Below are 19,806 nucleotides of genomic sequence, written 5' to 3' on the forward strand. Positions count from 1 at the left end.
TCACATTCTAAACCTTGCTTCATCTCTTGTCATATCAGCAAGCCTCCTCTTCTGATTTTGCCCCAAAAGTAGTGTTACAGGTTTGCTGAAAGTCTGTCATGTATGCCACGCTGGAATGGCACAAACCTCCACAGAGAAACACGATTCTGTAACAAGCAGCGCCTCTAATTCATTTATGTCATGTGTAATAAAGATCTACTCTTTCCTTTTTTGATGCCTAGCTGGTTGTCAACAAGATCTTTCCATTTTAGCTTTTAACCATTAACCATATCGGCTGGACCAATAATAACCATGCAGCAGACTCCCATAAGAGCTGAAATAAGTCGTGTTGGACAGCTCCATGTCCAAAGTCTCTATTGAGACTAGATTTACAGCAAACAGCAGGTGACACATGTGTTACCCAAACCAAACTAAATACTAAGAACCCATCTGACGTGACAAGTCAATTCCTGATAATAACTGCTGTTGAATTAAAATTTGACTGACACTGATAAATGCTGATTTGTGCCCTAACATATCATAGAGCGATATTAGCCTGGTCCTAAACATGACCCTAATTCTGTAAAACATTAATACCTCACATGCTTCCTTCAGATCTGTGAGCATAAATATGTATATGTGCTTCCTTAGAGCACAGAGACCTCACCACTGCTGCACTGAAACTGTCTGAGAGCATCAGTATGTTAGATTTGACACTACTATCATTTTTCTCTCTGCTTCTGAGAGAAATGGTGCTGCAGTGTCCACCCTCGTTGTTGCAGATGACACAGTGTTTAAGACTGATCGAGCTGCAGCCGAGGCTCTAATGAAAATGTGCTGCTAAAACGAGCCATAAGGAGAGGGAGAGGGGAAATAGGGAGGAAAGAGACTAGGCTTAAATCATTCTGTGACAGCTCATGGTGTTAATATTGTATGAGCAGCTAAAAGTGGATCAGGTACAGGAGAGAGCAAAATGTAAAAATAAATAAATAAATGGTGCTACAAGGGAAATCATCACAGTTGTGTCATGTGTGTTTATGTGTGTGTTTATCAGTGTTGGGAAGGTTACTTTTAAAATGTATCCCAGTACAGATTACAGATTACATGCCCCAAAATGTATTTTGGAACGTATTCTGTTACGTTACTCAATGAGAGTAACTGTAACGGAATACAGTTACTCATATTTAGTATTTTAAATATGTAACGGCGGCACATGTATTCCGTTACTCCCCAACACTGGTGTTTCTATACATAGCTCAGTAACATGGCCACCGCAGGATCGACAGTGGATCTTGTCGAGTGCTGAGAGGTCATGCCACTGTTCCCTTTTTACAGCAGTGCAGCAGGTCCTAATCCTTTCTGCTTTAGCATGCACAGTTTTATGCTCCCCAGCTTAAATAAATAGGAGATGTGTCCTCCTCTCATGGAAAGAGTTGGCAACAGCAGTCAGTGTTAATATGTAAGGAGTGTAACTGATATGTATGTACAACTGTTTTACCTTTTATTCCTCTTCTCCTGTGTGGCCTGTTGTAATCCTGACAGCTGAAGCTGGACTCTTCTTCAGTCTGTATCATCTTCCAGCCTCCTCTCAACAATAGCAGTTTTAAAAATGGCCACATCAACAAGTATAAGCATATATATGTTTATGGTCAAATATTAAAATTATGTAAAATATAAATATACTACAAAATAGCTCTACTGGGCTGAGCTAGGCTTTACATGGGGTATTATCATCCCCACACCAGGTGACGTGGACGCCAACGTTTGTGAATGCTACAACTTGAGAACAAGGTGACGTAAGATTTTGTAGTTGATACCTTAGGTGCGTCTGTTAGGAGGCTGAGGGGTAGCACTGGCAGTTGCCAGTATTTTTTAATAAATGGAGCTGGGGGATGATCACTATGTGAGGCTGTCAGGGACTTGGGCGTGTTTTTGAGGGATTAGCTCACATTCCAGCAACAAACAGTGCTCTAAGAAACATAACAAGCCTTTAAAATGTGCACAAATACACAAGACACAAGGAAAAAGATGTGACCCCTGTTAACCACACTGGCAAAAGCAGTTCTGAATGCTTAGCAATGAGGAGAACATTTTTAACTTTACTCGGAGCAGCCATACTAAATGGCGTGTTTTAGGCTACTGACACATTAATAGACGTGTCACTTGCAGAATTCTAAAATTTTAAAAGAATTCTGACCAGAGGCATCGCTTAAGTTTGAATGTTTGAAGGAAACCTCTATAATTTGTATATATCACTTTCTTGGGGTTTTTAGAGTCCATATCTGATGTATGGACGTGATACTGAATAATCAAAGGGAGCAGCTGTGCACATCGCAGGGTCTTCTTGTAATTGACTAAGTAAATGAATATAACCTGAATAATGAATATTAACTTCATCAACTGTAATGCTTGGTACACTGCTTGTGCACACAAGCAACCAGCAATCAGGAAGACGCTGCAGTGGATGAAAGCAAAATTTCAATTAGTGTTAATGTGTGCACTTTAGAGCTGTGAACTGACAGATTTTGTTACTTTTTAACAAGGTCAGACATGAGAAAGTGAATGAGGTTATTTTTGCAGGGCGATCTTTGAGCATCATTGAAATCACCACATGATGACCTGTTTTAATCAAGGCAGCCGTCTACGCTGAACTGCTCACATTTAATTTATGTAACGTACTCACCGCAGAGCCCACAGCTGAAATATAATCTTCAGGTCTACTTTTCTGCATGCTGAACACAAGACTACAGCGAGTATTTGTTTGGTAGCAAGCACTGTCATAAACTTTCAGCAAGCACCAGTGAAAGCCTGTCTCTCTTTTCTTTCCATCGTAGAAAATAAAAATAAAATACAAAGAACGGATTATTGCTACAAGTCCCACCACTCACTCTCAAATAAACCTGAAAGAAGTATTTGGAGTTATAGGCTTGGAGAGGAAAGTATGAGGGGCTTGTGCCGGATGTCAGGCAGGCCCAGCATTTCATCAATACTCCCGAGCTCAGCCTGGCCCTGGGGCTGGGCTGGGCGTGGCGATAGAGAGGCTCACCCTCAGCTAATGACAGGGCCCACTGTACTCGGTATAGATCACCCTGACCCATAAACAACATCTCCACACACTGACAGGCACATACACTTTTACTGTACACACCTATGCAGACACACTGACCTCAATGCAATAGACATTTGTGAGACACACACTTGACAGAGGCCTGAGTCCGGGACAGGGCTCTGCTGTGTCTTGCCTGGATGTCGAGGTATCTCTCCTTCCAGTCTTTGCAACTACAAAACTGCCAGCTGTCATTCTGAAATGCTTCATTTGAGCCAGACATTTACATTTGAAATCATTTTGCATTCTTGCTTGGAAACTTTTCCAGCAAGAGAAATGGGCATTAAAAGGATGATGAATGCAGAGTGACAAACACATACGGACCAGAAAGCACAGATTATGGGATGGTGGCGTGAGACTGATGTTGTTTGGTGCTGCATGAGGGAAAACAAACAAATGTACAAATACCTTCCTGTTTCCTGATAGCAAACATCAGCCATCTTGGCTCAGATGTGTTTGTGACTCTGCATTCTGAAAGGGCATTATGCTAATGCACTGACCTTTAGATGTGGATGTGTTTGCCTGACTGAATAGGCCTTTCCTACTTTGCTCTTTACTTCACTCGGGCACACAATCTCCTAGCATTTTAATTAAAGGAAAAGCTGCCAAGAGAAAGGAGGTGGGGGGCGTCCCTGCCAACGCTATTTAAGGTCCAGAGTGTCATCTTCTTAGGAATTAAATAAATTAGATTGGATGTTTCTGAGGTGTGTTTGTTTCCTTAAATTTGTTATTATACTATATTCTAGTATTCCTTACAGAAATACTTTGGTACGATTTTCTCTGGATCTCAGTCACCTCCACCAGAAGCAGAACAGATACAAAGCCAATCTTCCTTATTAGGTGTAGTTTTAATCAGTTCCTCTGGATGTCAAATTTCAGCCTCTTCAGCACTTCTGCAGGCCCATTGAGCAGGTTTGTGTTGAGCTTTGCTAAAGCAACAGCAGCTGGGCAGGTAAGCCAGAGTTACCATGGACTTGTGTTTGTTTAGGATCAGCTCAGGGAATACTTATCTCCACCAGATACAAGAACATTTTTCTCTAGGAAAATATACACTTGAGCTCTGATGAATGTCTTCTAGACTTACAGCACTCAATCCACTAACTTTATTTTTCATCTACTGACCCTTGTGTTTTCTTGTCACTTTTGGAAACAGGACCGATCTCAGAGTTCTTCACACTCCTCAGTGGAATTTGTCTTGTTGTATTGATACATTGTTTATAATAAATCTTGACGTGTGTATACTACCAAGTGTTGTAAATGAATATATAAAACTCTTCCATTCATAAAAACTGCAGTTGTCATAGGATTCATCCGTGTGTTGACAAAGCTACATGAGACGAGGATACAGTTCACTGTGCTGTCATTTCATACTGTATTCTTCTACCGCATGAAGCTTTGTCTCAACCTGTGTCAGGTGTCAGAAATAGCTTTTTCATCTTTTCAAAGGTAGGGCTCACATGGTAATAAGCCCTCTTTCCTTTCTCCCATCTCTGCCCTGCCGTCTGCAGAGACCTGTGCCGTCAACAACGGCGGCTGCGACAGGACGTGTAAAGACACAGCTACGGGGGTGCGTTGCAGCTGCCCTGTGGGATTCACCCTCCAGCCTGATGGAAAAACATGCAAAGGTCAGTAAAGAGAAGATAGTGTGTGAATATACATGTGTGTGACTTATGTGAGTGGAAAGGGTTAGTTTCACACGGTTCACACGACTGCTTTCTGAGTGATCCACAGCCAAACTCTGGCCTCACCATCCGCTTCACTTCGATCTGCACAAAGCTTCGTTCGTGGTCATTTGCTCTGCTGCTGCTTGTTGTTGGTTTTGCAGTTGAGCATTTCTCCCCTTCTGGGAGCCGAGCTATGACGTCAATGACGGTGGTCCGAGGAGAAGATGCTGCAGCGTGGGCCTTAACAATCCAAACACATTATTATAGCCTTTTGACTTTCCTCTAAACAAACAACCTCGTGGAGTAAGGCAGACCTGTGGGTCTGTGGCTGGGTTGGAGCCCAGTCCCACACAAGTCTTTATTTTTGTCAGGGCTGGACAAAGAAGCAACAAAAGGGCTTCAAGGTTTTCTGTTTTTGAACTTTTCAAATGCATAAAGAGGTTATAAAGAGCAGAATAGCGGTCCCAAACAATCTGAGAATGTGTCATCAGCTCTCATTTTAAAGACTGCATTCATACGTCCAGCAGTGCAGAGCAGGCCACTTCTGTTTGTTTGTCTTCAGTTGGTGGAAGAACCCCAGAGGGTAGGGGCTTCTGTCTGCTCAGCTCCTCAGGACCTTTCATTCAATTCAATTTTTATAGAGACAAATCACAACAACAGTCGCCTCGAGGCGCCTAATATTGTAAGATACACAATAACAATTGAGAGCTTTTCTTTAGTGAAAGTAAAGCATTCAAACACTATTCTAAGATGAATCACCGAAGTACAGCCAGCTGAAGAAATTTGACTATCAACAAAATTATGTAATGTTTCATTCACACTAGAGTAAAAATGCAACCTTGTGATTAGCAAATAAAAGTGATTTCTCAGTAATTGCACTGAATGTCACTGATATACAGACTGGTGAAGGTTTGCAAAAAACTGCTAATTCATAAAAACACATCTGTTTGGAAAAGCAATTCAAGTGTTTGCCAGCTGGTTCTAAATCAAGGCAAGTTTGACAAGCAGTGTATATCATTTTGTGTTGAATCGCCATCCTGTTACAGTTTGTGGAGGAATTTCTTTCTTATTTTAGATCTGTGAGGGTCTGGCTCGACTGAATTTAAGCGATTAGTGTGAATTTCTGTTTAACGTGAATTAGTGTGGATGCATTCTGTCGTGGCTGTGTGCAGGCAGGAAGAGAGGACCCAAAATGCAGGACTCACAGAGGCAGAAGTAATTCAGAAAACTCAGCTTTATTGCTGGGATAGACTGAACAGAAAAACTAACTAAACTGGGAATACGGAACAAACTAAACAGGTAGACAGGCTGGCAAACAGAACACACAGTGAAAGAGGGTACGACGCGACAACGAGCAGGGGAAGACGCAGACACTAAATACAAGAGGTGAACAGAGCTAAGAGGAAACAGCTGGGAGACACGGCTGACGCTGATTACACTGACGAGACAGGGAGCGCACAGAGCTGAACGCACAGACATAAGGCACAGACCTACAAAGTAAAACAGGAAGTACACGACAGACAGAGCGAGCCAGACGAGACAGAAGTTACCAGACGCAGACTCATGAGCAGACAGAATAACACCATGGACAGACAGAAGGAACACAGAGAAGAGGATAAACACTGGGAAACCAAATAACAAAACCTAACAACAAGAACTCAGGAAGTACTGCCAAAACTAGGAAGCTGAAATACTAGGACAGAACCCAAAACAAACAGTCATACTTCGTAATGAAATCAAAAGTAAAAGTACAAAACCAAAAACACTGGGCCACCGACCCAGGACCGGGACATATTCGGCAATAGGTTTGCAATTTTTTGCAGTTTATCACAGTTAAACTTCATATTATCATGAACAGACCTAGTCCCACATCGCCGAAATATTTCAACAAAGCAGCAAGTAAAGCAAACAATATAATATCACGTCAGCTTCACATGGAATCATCTCCTTCTGTCACAAACCATCTCTGATACTCATCTCTATTCCACCCTGTCCCACCTGTCCTATGCAGTGTCCACTGCTGTTGATTCTCTGTGTTCAAACTCATTGCCACTACTCCTCACTCTTATACTTGATTCTCACATTCTGTCGGCCTCTGTTGACTTTCCTCTTTTCTCCAAAGCACCCCTCCTCCTCTCCAGACTGTAGCCTGTTCCCTACTTTCACTATAGATCAAAATGTCATCTGCAAACATCACAGCTTGTCACAGAGACTCCTGCCTGACCTCGTTTGTCCCGTCCGTCACCATTGCAAACAAAAAGGGACTCAGAGCTGATCCCTCATGTAATCCCACACCCACTCTGAAACCATCTGTCACTCCTACCATCCCACCCTCACATGCTTCTCTGCCACTCCTGACTTCCTCGTGCAGGACCACAGTTCCTCTCTTGGCACCCACAGAGACACAGTGCAACTCCTGTGTTTCTCCATCAACACTCTTTCTCAGCTTTTAGTCCTTTACCTTCTCTCACTTCCTCAATTTGATTTTCAAAGTCATCCCACACAATGCCATCCAGTTACATTCTTCTCTGTGTGCACCTTCCTCTAATTTTATATGTTATGCTATGTCGATTCCTCTTCTTAAAGTATTCAACAGCCATTTCCATCCTTTTTGCAAATTCCACCACCGTTGGCATTTCTCTCCTTTACACCATACCTATCCATGAGGTCGATTTCCTTCTCCTACATGTCTGTTGGAGTCTGTCCCAAACAAAGCAAACCTCCTTTGCAGACACTCTGCGCCACTTTTCTATAGAGTAGCTCTCGCTTTTAACTAACATCCAACTTGGAGTCATACGCACTGATGCTCATGACAGCACGCCTTCGATTTCCAGATTCAAAACTAATTATGCTGTCTGACAAAGTCTACACCTCCACAACAGTTAAGGATGCCTCTGGGAGTAAAATAGGCCATCTACTCAAAGATCAGTTCCCTCGCTCTTTTTACTGAACTCCAAGTTGCCCCATTTTAATAAATGTTAAGCTTCTGTGGGAGTGTTGAGAGTCACAGTCACATACTCTTCCTTCAGGATTAGTCCCACTCCATTTAGCTTCCTATGGTACGGTAGAACAGTTTGAATCCACCATCCTTGCTTCCCTTGATGGTCCTTACTCTCACCTCTGCTCTTCTGCTTCTCACTGCCTCCAAACACACGTCCTGCCTCTCCCAGTCTTTGGTCTTTGGCTGACAGTAGCACCTTCTCTTTGTGTAATTTCACCTTGCTGACCCATGCCAACTACATATCAGTAAAGATTTGCCTGAAAATAAAAGTTTATTTTGGTGTGTAATAGAAGATGTGAACAGGTTTTCAGTGTGGTACGTTCTGTGAGTGATATCTGATGTGTAGAGAGACATTTACAGTAAACAGCCCACAGGTGATGGACGTGAGATAGATGTCGACGTAGAATCAAGGAATTGGTCATTTTGCACAAGGCAAGATGTCCAGAATCTGGACAGCTGGTCTTATGGAAGTATGGTCCTATAATTTAAAATACTGTGTGCGTGCATGTCTTCCAGATAAAGTGTGTCTGCAAAATGACTGTGGGGCAGTCTGAGAATGTGGCATGTAGGTGTGTGAAATTCTGGAGCCAGAGCTGTCTCAGGCCTGCAAGGCAGACGACGTGTCGGCAAACTTTGAGATGTTTGAACAGTGAGGCCCACGCTGGCCTTTCTCGCTCTCTCTCTCTGACACACACACACACACTCTCTTCTTCGACCTTGATGTGCACACGCTCACACAGACAGCACCATCCAGCTGCAAATACAGTAAATACATCCATTTACCTGCAAGAGCACTCAACCACAAGGCAAGACGAGTCAGCGTAATTTCAAATGATTAATTAATAATGTTAGCCAGCTTTGACTGGATGCATTGATTTAACATGTTATTGTTATGACACAAGAGCTTATATAAAACTAGGTCAACTAAGTCAAAAAACAAGAAAATGAATGGAAAAAATTATCAAAAAGCAAACGTGGTGCAAGTGAAATCATTAAAAAGAGAACAATGTAAAAATTAAAATCAACAAATCAACCAGTAAAAAGGATGAAATCCATAATTTATGATTATTAAGATGACAAAAAATTTAATAATGAAAAAACATGATCTGTTATTGTCACCCTGTAGCTTGTAAATTGTTGACTTTAATCATTTCAATATACAATTTCTCGGGTATGAATTTCATAACTAATTTTAAACTAATTAGCTTTACTAATGGGTACCTGAGTTTCATGTTAAATGCTGTTGGAGCATCACTGATCTTTGAGTTTGTAAAGCTGTGTGGTCCCACCCTGTGTTACAGTACAGTACTTAAATCATGTCACAACTTGATTCCAGTGTGGTGGCACTAGATTTTATCATAATGCCGAGGTAGTAAGCAAGTGTTTATTTCTCCATTTATATGTCATTACTTGTACTTGGTATGTCATTTATGCTGATATGTTTATCCATCTGCTGCTGTTACACCATGTACAGCTGTCACTGTTGTATGTGGTGTAACCATGTACTGCTAACAGTGCTACTAATAATCGCTGTGTTCATAAATGGTTTACTAAGGAGGAGTAATGCTATATAAATGATATTTACTTGCTAATACCTTACTAAAAGCTTAATAGCGTGACTGATTTATTTCATTATGACAAACTGCACAATAGTACAGCTGGAGGGGGTCAAAGTAGAACCAATGCTCCTTCTTTGCTCAGCCATAAATACTTGAAGATAAAGTCACGTAAAGATGTAAGACCTGCTTTTGTTTTGAGGTACCTGCTGAAACAACTGGTGCTGCATCCTTTTGTTGTTGTTGTTTTTTGAGTCGTTTTAAAGACAGAAATCAGTCAAAGGGAATTATTGCACACGATGTATACTGAAAATGATTCCAGCGACCCTTTCAGCACCATCATCTGCTGGCAGTTATGTAAAGATCACAGCTGGAAGATCATCTCTTCAGATGTCAAGTTAAGAGCCCAGCATCTTGTGCGAACACTTACACTGTCCCTTTGGGTGATTTGTGATGCTGACAGAACCCAGCATTTATAGTGGAGAAAAAAAAGATTCCCCGCTCTGCTTTTTTGCCTTGAGTTAGAAAGATGGATAGGAGTGCAGTCCAGCTGTCCCACGCCCACATAATTTGGTTGTGGATCAGCCCCCGGGCTTCATAAATCCAGCGCTGAGGGGAACTGAGAAACACAGAGCAGGCAGCTCACATCAGTGTCTATCAGGTCAGAAAACATGTAAGATTGGAGAAATATGGCCACAGTGTGACATCACCCACAGATCCTTAAATGTGGGCTTACTGTTTGCCTCTTCATTTGAAATGGCTACAGTGAAAAAGTGATCAAAGTCAACAGCCCAAGAAAAACGCGACCGCATCGCCATTAAAGCTGAAAGACGCAATGACCAGTAGGTGGCTGTGGCCATCTTTTACTTACAGTCCATGCTTTTACCCCGTGTCTCATGCAGAGTTTACTGTTTAGTGTTCAAGATCCACTCATGATACTTTACATATGTGTGATAATGGTTCCTGTCTGACGACTGGCTGAAAAACAGTCTCTGTGTGACGCCTTATCAGTTCCAATTTTCAACTTACTGGTGTATATTAGCAACAAAATTACACCCTTTTAAGTGTCTTAAGTTAAGAATATTTGCTTCACTTCAGCCAGTCCTGGATGTAAAAGACTGAATATTTTAACATCTTCCGTTAGGTTGTGTTAATATCATTACTGTGTATATGGGCTCTCGACATCATTCAATCTAAAGCGGGGTGACAGCTTCCTGTTACCTTGGAGATGCAACATCCTGCTCCAGGACATATACGCGTATTTATGTGCGTCGTGTGTGTGTAGGTGTATTCCACTCTGGTGGCGCGTGTAATCACAGTAGTGTTAGCAGTGTATTGTAGTGCATAGGGTATAATTGCTTGCATTTAGCAGTTTTCAGAACATAGTAGTTAGTGGCAAGATAAACGCCGTGCTATGAGGTGGTCTCCCGTCTAATGTGCCTCTAAATTGCTTGATCGAGACAGACAGCTCTCCTTCGGCCTGTTTGCATCCAACTTAAATCTAAAGCCAAGGGGATGTGCCCTGTCGTGCCTGTCTATCATAATCACTTCAATATAAATATGTAGGGCATGTTTAAAACCCACAAGTCTGATAAACGCTCTTTCATCTGCGCTGAAAGACAAGGCGGTTCAGCCTCTCACGATGACAGACACGCCAACCAGAGGAGCCATTTCATCACAGGCTCTCGTGCCGACAACTGGGTCAGAGAGAAAGACAGAGGGAGAGGTTGTTTTTAACAGCTTCCAGATGTTTGATTAGATGGTGCACACTGGTGGTTATATGTTACTGTAGCACATGTGTGCGCGCTTCTGTTTTTGCAGGTTAATTAACGCAGATTTCGGTTGCATGTACGCTGTTGGACCTCTGCGTGCGGTTATCTGTGTTTCTGTGTGGTCGGCGTACAAATCCCACTACAGTGGCACCGAAGACACGTTCCCACTGGCCTGCATTCCTTCTCTACTTAAAGAGAAGTGAAAACAAACAGACAAACATACATTCACATCAAACCGAGACAAGGACATGATCACAGCCATTCATGGGGAAATTAATAGACCTTTACAGAAGGGGAATCATCTAGATGAACAATTGTGCTCGTCCCTTACTGTGAGTTTGTCTTTCTGCTGATCTTTGTGTTTTGAAGCAGAACTAGTGACTGAAAAACACAAGCATAAAGAAACAACTTGTCAGTTAACACATACCCTGCTTTCAGTCTACTATGATTAGCGATGGTTATGTTTCAATTTTCTGCTTCATAGTTGCACTAGGAAGTTTAATTATGCTACATGTGCTATGAACGTTCTGTAAAAGTCAAGCACTGAACATGAGTCAGTGGCCCAACACCTGCAGGTGATTGTACATTCCTGTTAGCTGTCTCTGGAGTTCACTCAGCCCCTGAAGGACACATGTGTAGTTGGTGCATTGTGGTGTAGTGTCTCGAGGACCAGTTCACACGGTCATAATAACTGGCTGGTATGCAGACACCTGCACAGAGCTTCACACTCGTGATGTGAGGATGAAGCTGTGACACTCTTGTAACAACACCAGTTGCACATGTGACACCTTTTTTATATTTTGGCACAAAAGTGATCTGGTAGTGTGGCGTGAACTTGCTGTGACAGCATTTTTAATCTTGTTTACATTCTTTATAGATGCTCCCGGTCAAGAAAACACGGCGGGCAGGTGGCTACGTTTGACCAAAATCACCATCACAACCTCAGTTACTAACAGCATCTGCCTCCTGAGCCACAGTCTGGATGCGACTCATTCAGTCTTTCAATATGACACATTTGTCCGACAGTTTATATAGAAACATAATTTAGTAACTCGTATGTCACTTTTGACCTCGGGAGAAGTCGCAGGTCAGTGAGATCAAGCCTGAGACACACTGACTCAATCGCAGCCGGCCGTCTCTGTTCCAGCTGAAGCGGGCTGGATCACTGACTCTTTCACTGTTGTGAGAGTTTGGAGCCCTGGCCCACATGCCCTCGTGGAGTGTTTGTTATTAAACAGCACTAGGATCGAACACTAGGATCATTTAATACCTGAACAAATACACGCTGCCTCCCGGCATGATGTCTGTCCCCGTCACCACCAGCACCCCGCAAAGAACACCTACGCTCTTCAAGAAAACTAGATCTCCTTTCCCCCGTGCATAATTATTTGTGGAGGTTCATGTTTCTGCAAATTTATTCCATTTAATTGCTTTTTACTGCAAATATTTGGTAAAACCACACAGCTTATACTCAGGAGGTCTGTGTGCACATTCCTGCAACAAATCTTATATTGGCTTAAGTGACCAGAGCTGTATTCCTGGTCAGTCTGCTTCAACGAAATGGACAGGCAATCATACTGGAGACCCTACCGTTGACCTCTGGAGGCAACAGTCAGAGTTGAGGAGTTAGAGTCCATCATTCCTCCAGTTGGCTAGTATAGTCCACAGCACTGATCACTTGGGCCAGTTGCTAGGTCTTAATCAGGCTCTGCAGCATCATCAGGGTCTCCACTGGAGTCAGGTTTCTCATTCCAAACACTGGGCTCCTCAAACCCAGCCTGAGGCTCACAGAGAGAAAGAGAAGGGGTCGGGAGGCCTGTTTCCTTTGGCTCAGGTGGATGTCAGCAAGTCTTCTCATTTGTGATTTTTTTCTCTTTTTGTTAAAAGGTTCCAGAATATTTTCTTTAGCAGTGCAGACAGATTTTGCAGGAGTGACTTAGTGAGTGTCATGTCAGGTAAACTTCTCCCTCTCTGTGTTTGAAAGTCGAAACGATGCTCTGCTCTAAACTTTTATGACTGTTTCCAGAACCACCGTTTTTCTGCGAGATTCTCCTCTGCTGCTACACGCTGTTAAATTCATTTCTTCCGTGTTAATGCACACTTTTAATTTCTACTGAGAAACACTCCAAATTCAGCATTGCAATAAACATTTTGACACATTTTCTATCCCTAAAGAAGCCGTTCATTGTCTCTGTAATGTTTGATTTTGTGTTTGAGTGGCATCACACTCTCAGAAAATTCATTACCTAGGTTCAGCTGGAAGTGGACTGCTCTCGCCAGCTTTTTATTTACTTTATTGTAGTTGATAAATTTCTCGTAAATCCAAATCCTTAAAGTGACTTTACAAAAGGTCTAAAAAGTACTAAATTTGGCTGTTGAACATAAACATTCATACACAATCGGTTTGAATCGTCTGGTAGACCTACGTGGTGTTCAGAGAGACGTGGTAAAGGTTGGAACTATTGATTGGAGGCTGGAGTAAGTTATTGATCGTCTAGAGTAAACGTCAGACATGGATCCCGAGAGACAGCCTGTGGGTGTATCTGTGTGTGTTTGTGTGTGTGGTGGTGGTAGTGGGGTTGAAATGTTCAACCACTCCCTTTACAAAGGCAGGACACATCATTGCATGTGCACCCTGTCAGAGAGTCTCAGCTCAGTCCAGCTTGTTTTGCAGTTAGTTCACCTGCATTAACAAACCCACGACCTGCACGATGCTATCAATGTGCTCATTATCCATAAAGGTGTTCTTCTATTGTTTTCTCATGCAAACACAAGCAGAAGTGCTGTGTTGTTAGCTGTGATAGCACTGCATAGCCCAGCTACAAATTATGTTGTTTAGTGTCGACTGTACTGTCAGTAAACACTTCCTTGATGATGAATGTCACGTACCTTGGGGGTCCTGTGATTTGACCTCTAGCACCATCCTGAGGTTGCCCAATGCAAATACTCTGGTTTATGATTCCCCTGAGTTTCTCAACAGCACTTTTGCTAGGCTTCATCCTTTGCGCTCGTAGCCAAATCACTCTTGTTTCTGATGAGTCAGCTTCCTGTGAGGAACTGCTGGCTGCAGCTAGTCTTGTTTTAGGTGTTACAAGAGACAAATAATTCCTCCAGTAAACTGACAAGTATTTTTGAAAGCACCTTCTACTCTCAAATGTTCCTTTTAAAGACAGCATTACCCACCTGCTTGCTAGCTGTGAAAACCTTAACTCATATCAATGTCCTTGTGTTCAGTGATCTTATTTATTGACGTTATCCCATTAGACAGTTTCCAAGGATAAAGTCCCGCCAAATGCTGTTGGGTTTTATTGTCCTGTTTAACTCACTCACCCTTTGGCCCCTTGTAAATTCATCATGATGGCTAAAGGCAAAATCGTCTGAATGCAAAATTAAAAGGCTAAGCTTGGTGGAGAGGTGCATGAACCCACTGAACTGTGATGCAGGAAACTTTAAAGTTGTGAAATAATGCATTGGTCTTGGTAGAGGATTGCACTCTTTTTATGATTATATAAAATGACTGGCTTCCTCAGGTGATATTTTATGCATTTTCTTAGAGAGAGGATGAAGAGTTCCGCCATTTGCGAAGGAGTCATAGTAGGAGCCGCTCCTCCTCCTAACAGCTGAGGCGGTTTGGGCATCTGACTCCTGGATTCCTCCTGGATGGATGGATGGATGGATGGATGGATGGATGGATGGATGGATGGATGGATTTGCAGCAGTGGTTCCGTGTAGAAAGACCAACTCTGACATGCCACACATATCACACAACCTCACTTGTCTTTAACTGTCCTGTGTCTTCTCTCTAGATGTGATCATTTCAAGATGTGCTAAAACTTAATGTATTTATTTAACCTCAAAGCTTATTTAAGCTCCATTCAGGGTAATTACATACCCCATTATAAGGTTCAGCGGTCCCTGGTGGGGTCATTAAGTGTGGGTTGTGTGTGCTAGTGCTTGCAGCTGCCAGAATAATTAGGAAGCTTTCTGTGTTGGGTAGATGGTGGTAGCTACCTTTGTTACATTAGAGGCATTAGAGGAGACAATGTGGGCAGAAGGGGAGTGATGGTGTGTGTATGTGTGTGTTCCTTAGTTGGTATATAGGCCAGTATACCTGAGAGAATTTAGGTAAATTCTTTTTAAACGATTACTGAACTTACTAGATGCAGAAAATGAACCCAAAAAAGCTCTTGACTTCCTAAAGTCTCAAAGTCCTGAGGCCAAGTGTGCCTGGGCTGGTACCTGAAGGGAAAGATAGCCATGCGTTCTGCGGTCAGCCACAGAGGAACAGGAAAGCAGCTGATTGATTTAAAATCCTCAGAGAGAATCAGAGCCTCACGTTAGACACGAAAGAGGAAGATACAGAAAAATACAATGTGTAAAAAAGAAAGTAGGAGCAGATGACACACAAAAATGAAATCCAAGTTGAATTTCTGACAGTGAAGAGCAGAAAGCAAAAAGGAGCAATCAGCAGCCTCCTTGTACTTATCTGTAAGTATGACATCACAGTCTGGAGTGTTCGACAGGCTGTTGCATGTGTCTGGATGCCCTTACCTGTCCTACACTCCATAAAAAAGAAAGATCCCTGAGCCTTATTTTCTTCCCATCAGCCACGGGGAAATCTGTTTTAGCGCAGCCAGATGGAGGGACAATCCCTTTACACGGGGCACGGCGGGACACAGTTTACTACATTTCTACTGTGGCGCAAAGCCAGCTCATTCTGGATTCCTGTCTCAGCTCCATATTTAGATGAAGAGTTCATTCAGCAGAAACTCCCTCAGGATAGAGACTGAGATGATCGGGCCAAAGAGGCTGAGTCTGCCCTGCTGGAAAAACACAGTGGATGACTTACTGTTTTATGGGGCTCCTATCACGCCACACTGAGAGAACGTGTGCGCGTACTCCTGTGCTCTCACCACCTCTTACTGATGCTGGTAGTAACTGGCTCCAACTGGTTAAAGCTACACACTGCATTAAATGCATGCTACTTCTTACATGTAATGGTGCTGTTAATTAACACAACAGCAAGTTACCACAGGTGCTCCTCTTCACTGTCACAGCATCACAACATCACAGTCCCTCAAAATCACAAACTCTGGAAGGTTGATGTCAGCAACCATGCAAATCTTAGATCTATTAGTAATTATTCAAGAGAAATGTAAGACTTCAGTCTCCATGACTGCAGTGGATTATCCCGTCTAAGCAGAAAACTATGTATGGCAGGAATATGACACGCTAAAATAAACCAGAAGGTTTTTGCGTGTTTGTGCTCTTGTGCTGACTTCTTCTCTCAGGCCATAAAGATCTACATTTTTAATATATAAGAGTAAGCCATGTAAGTGTAAGCCACACTGCTTCTTACACGTGTTAACATTTTCACGATATCCATGAACCATCGTACGTTTTTGCTGCAGGGTTTTCATTTTTTTTTTCCCAGTGGAAGATTACTTGGGAAGTGGGGGTTTGAAAAGTTTTGATTGTGAAAGTTTAAAGCAGGTAATGTGTGTTTGAGACTCATTTAGTGCCACTAAAGAGACAACAACAAAACACTTACAACAAAAGGCACTGTACAAAGATGATCCAGCAAGAGCCAATAAAACAAAGAAATACTTGAGACACAAAGATGTGGAGAAAAGCCAATTTACAACTAAAAGTAAAGACCCAACAATCACATGATGCCCTATAAGCAAGCACTTGGCGACAGTAGGAAGGAGAAACTCCCTTTTAAGAGGAACAAAGCTCCAGCAGAACCAGGTTTGGAGAGCAGCTGCACTGCACCGTCACCGGTTGGGGGTAAGAGGAAAGAGAAGAGATCAGAGAGAGACAGGAGAAACGACACACTATGAGAGAGACAGCCAGAGTTTAATCTTCACTGATGATTAAAGTATGATGGTGTATAGATACAGGGAGTGAAAAGAAATGAGTGAAGAGTAAACAGGGGCCCTCCCACCAGCCTATTGCAGCATAACTAAAGGATGGAAGCTCGTAGCAGAGCCTGGTACCTGAAGGCTCTGCTTCTCATTCTATTTTTAAAAACTCCAGGAGCCATCAGTAAGCCTGCAGTCTCAGAGCAAAGTGCTCATGAGACTCTGAGACTGCATGTTCTGATAACAGTGATTCTCCTCAAATGAATGAGGGGAGTGATACATATCTGTTGAATGTGCATGCTGAAGGACATATTCAGATTAAGAATAACCTCACTGTGTCATGGGAGGCTAAGGCTAGTTAAGCCTAAAAGAAGGATGTAAAAAGTACATTGTAACCTGATTGGAACCATTTGCAACTCTATGAGGAAGGATCCCCGTTTAACTCCACAAACCGGAATTTATCACAAAGATATGTTTTAGGCGACTGCATGACAGTTAATTTAATAATAACATTGTTCTAATCTTTGTATTACAACATTGTGGTCAGTGGTGATGAACGCTGCACTGAGCAGGACAAGCACAGAGGTGAGCCAACTGTCAGAGGCCATAAGATCGTTCATGACCTTCACTAGTGCTGTTTCTTGTTCTTCAAGGAGACCATTCCTTTGCAAGTGACCAGTTAACTACCTGACAACTCATTTTTGAAATAAAAAAAGTTAGAAATCAGTCTATAATTAGACCGGTGGGCCAGGTAAGGGTTTAACTCTCACCATGTCACGGTAAGCTGTGTGGCAGGAAGTGGTTGGACCCAAACGCAGGACTCAAAGACGGAATATTAAACTTGAGGCGTTGGCTTTATTTGCAGGCAAAACAAACTTAGACACATGAGAACTATAAAACAATAACAAAACTCAAACTAGGAGGGTTAACCTAAACTGGGAATCTCCAAAAGGTTGATTCTGTTCATCTGGACGTAGCGTTTTGTGGGAGAAACGTTTTGTCACTCTTCCAGGTGACTTCTTACAAAGGTTTCAATCTTATAAACAGTACATTTACATAATGACTGAAACCAGCCCACTGAAGGAACAATGGGCTGGGAGATTAAAGATGGAGAATTTGCATAATTAAGATTAAGGAACTGACCTCCCAGCCCATTGTTCCTTCAGTGGGAAGGAAACCTGCAGTCAGCTGAGGCTGAAGACGTCACCTGGATGGGTGACGAAACGTTTCTCCCACAAAACGCTACGTCCAGATGAACAGGATCAACTTTTTGGAGATTTACTTTCCTGGATGATTGAGATGCATCAAGACCTAAACTGGGAATACATGGCGTGGCAGGTCATAACCTGATGACACAGCTAACGCGGAGGACGTGACAACAGGGAAAAACACAGGGCTTAAATACATACTGGCATAATTAGGGAATGCGAGCCACGAGGGACAATGCAGGCATGATGTGACACGGGGAAGCAACACTGAACCCAGAAACATGGGACAAGGATTACCAAAGTAAAACAGGAAACTGAGACTCAACACCAAAACGTGGAACATGGGAACACGAGGCATAGAAATGGTGTGACACAGAAACCATAATCCAAGGACCAAGAATGTAACATAAGCAAAACCTCAAAGTCAGAGCTATCAGTTCAATAATACCCGGTAGCTTGGGTCTGTGGGACTGAAGACTGATGCTACAGAGAAAGATGTTATTGTGGGTAAACATCAGCAGTTGTGTATACTATGATTAGAGTTACTCTGCTCAAGTGTATCAGGGAATAAATTCATAAAGCCAATGCTGGTTGAATTAATACTTGGCTTATCAGAACACTGGCTCTGTTTTCAGAGACAAATATGAGGGAATAGGATTTCCTAGCTTTATGGAAAGGTTTTTTTTTATAGAGTAAAAACTATTTTCCAAAGCCAAAGATCAACTGAATGAATGCAAAATTATTTACTCTCCAGCTTGCATGTAATCTGCTTTAAGGTGCACAGTATTACAAGAGATTCAAGCATCTCTGATATGCTGCCTTGTTTTTCAGACGAGTATCCAAAGTCTTACACTGTGAGAATTGATCTCGGTGGTAGGAAAACTTGGGTAGCTGCTCTGCATTGTGTTAGTATTACAGAAGGCAGCATTCAGCATAAATGCACAAATTCAGATGGGTCTCATTACACTGGAGTGAACATAACAAGATTATATGTAATAAGAGATCAAGAGCAAAATACTGTAGGTGTGATTCAAACCCTCAAAATACACAGACTTGCCCTCTGAGAGTACTGGCTGACTGCTGGAGCATAAAGGAGGCGACGGATCGGCTGACTGACCGGCTAGTCATCGCAGAACTGGCAAATACCACAACTCTGGCAGCAGCAATCCATTGTCCACTTCTGGATCTCAGCACAACTGGAGACAGAAGATGGTGGGAAAAAGCAGACACTAAAAACACAAAAAGTGAAAACTAAAATAAAACCTAAAACCATAACATTGCTGAGTAGTTTGAACTTCTGGATGTACCAAATACACCAGTCTGGTCCTCAGAGTCTTTTCTCATTTATTGGTGTATTAAAAAGTAACGTTAGTCAGTGTTTTAACCATTTTATGAAACTAACGTTAAACTGATTAGCTATCTGGATATACAAACAATAAAAAGACACAAATCTGTCCGTGGTAGTTGATGGTCTAGAAAAATAAAACCTTCCTGTTTGAAATGTCATCTAAAAAATAACTATCGATGCAACCAAGACGTCAAATTGGAGACAAAAAAGCAAACGTAGTTGGTGGGAACCTTCTTCCTCGTCCCTCGCCTTCTTTCTCTGTCATCATATACTTTCCTGTCCTCTCCCCCCCCCCCCCATCCTTCCCC

The 19,806-nt window shown here is 42.4% G+C and overlaps 1 protein-coding gene across 2 annotated transcripts in view; it reads left to right on the forward strand.

Annotated features, from left to right (window-relative positions):
* Nucleotides 1–19,806, forward strand: part of scube1 (signal peptide, CUB domain, EGF-like 1) — a 120,086-nt gene that overhangs the window by 76,600 nt on the left and 23,680 nt on the right. For both annotated transcript variants that reach the window (XM_026146357.2, XM_026146358.2), the window contains one exon: nucleotides 4,594–4,710. In XM_026146357.2, coding sequence (XP_026002142.2) covers nucleotides 4,594–4,710 — 117 coding nt within the window. The remainder of the gene's footprint in view (nucleotides 1–4,593; nucleotides 4,711–19,806) is intronic.

Source organism: Astatotilapia calliptera, chromosome 17 (assembly GCF_964374335.1).
Source record: "Astatotilapia calliptera chromosome 17, fAstCal68.1, whole genome shotgun sequence".
Taxonomy (NCBI): domain Eukaryota; kingdom Metazoa; phylum Chordata; class Actinopteri; order Cichliformes; family Cichlidae; genus Astatotilapia; species Astatotilapia calliptera.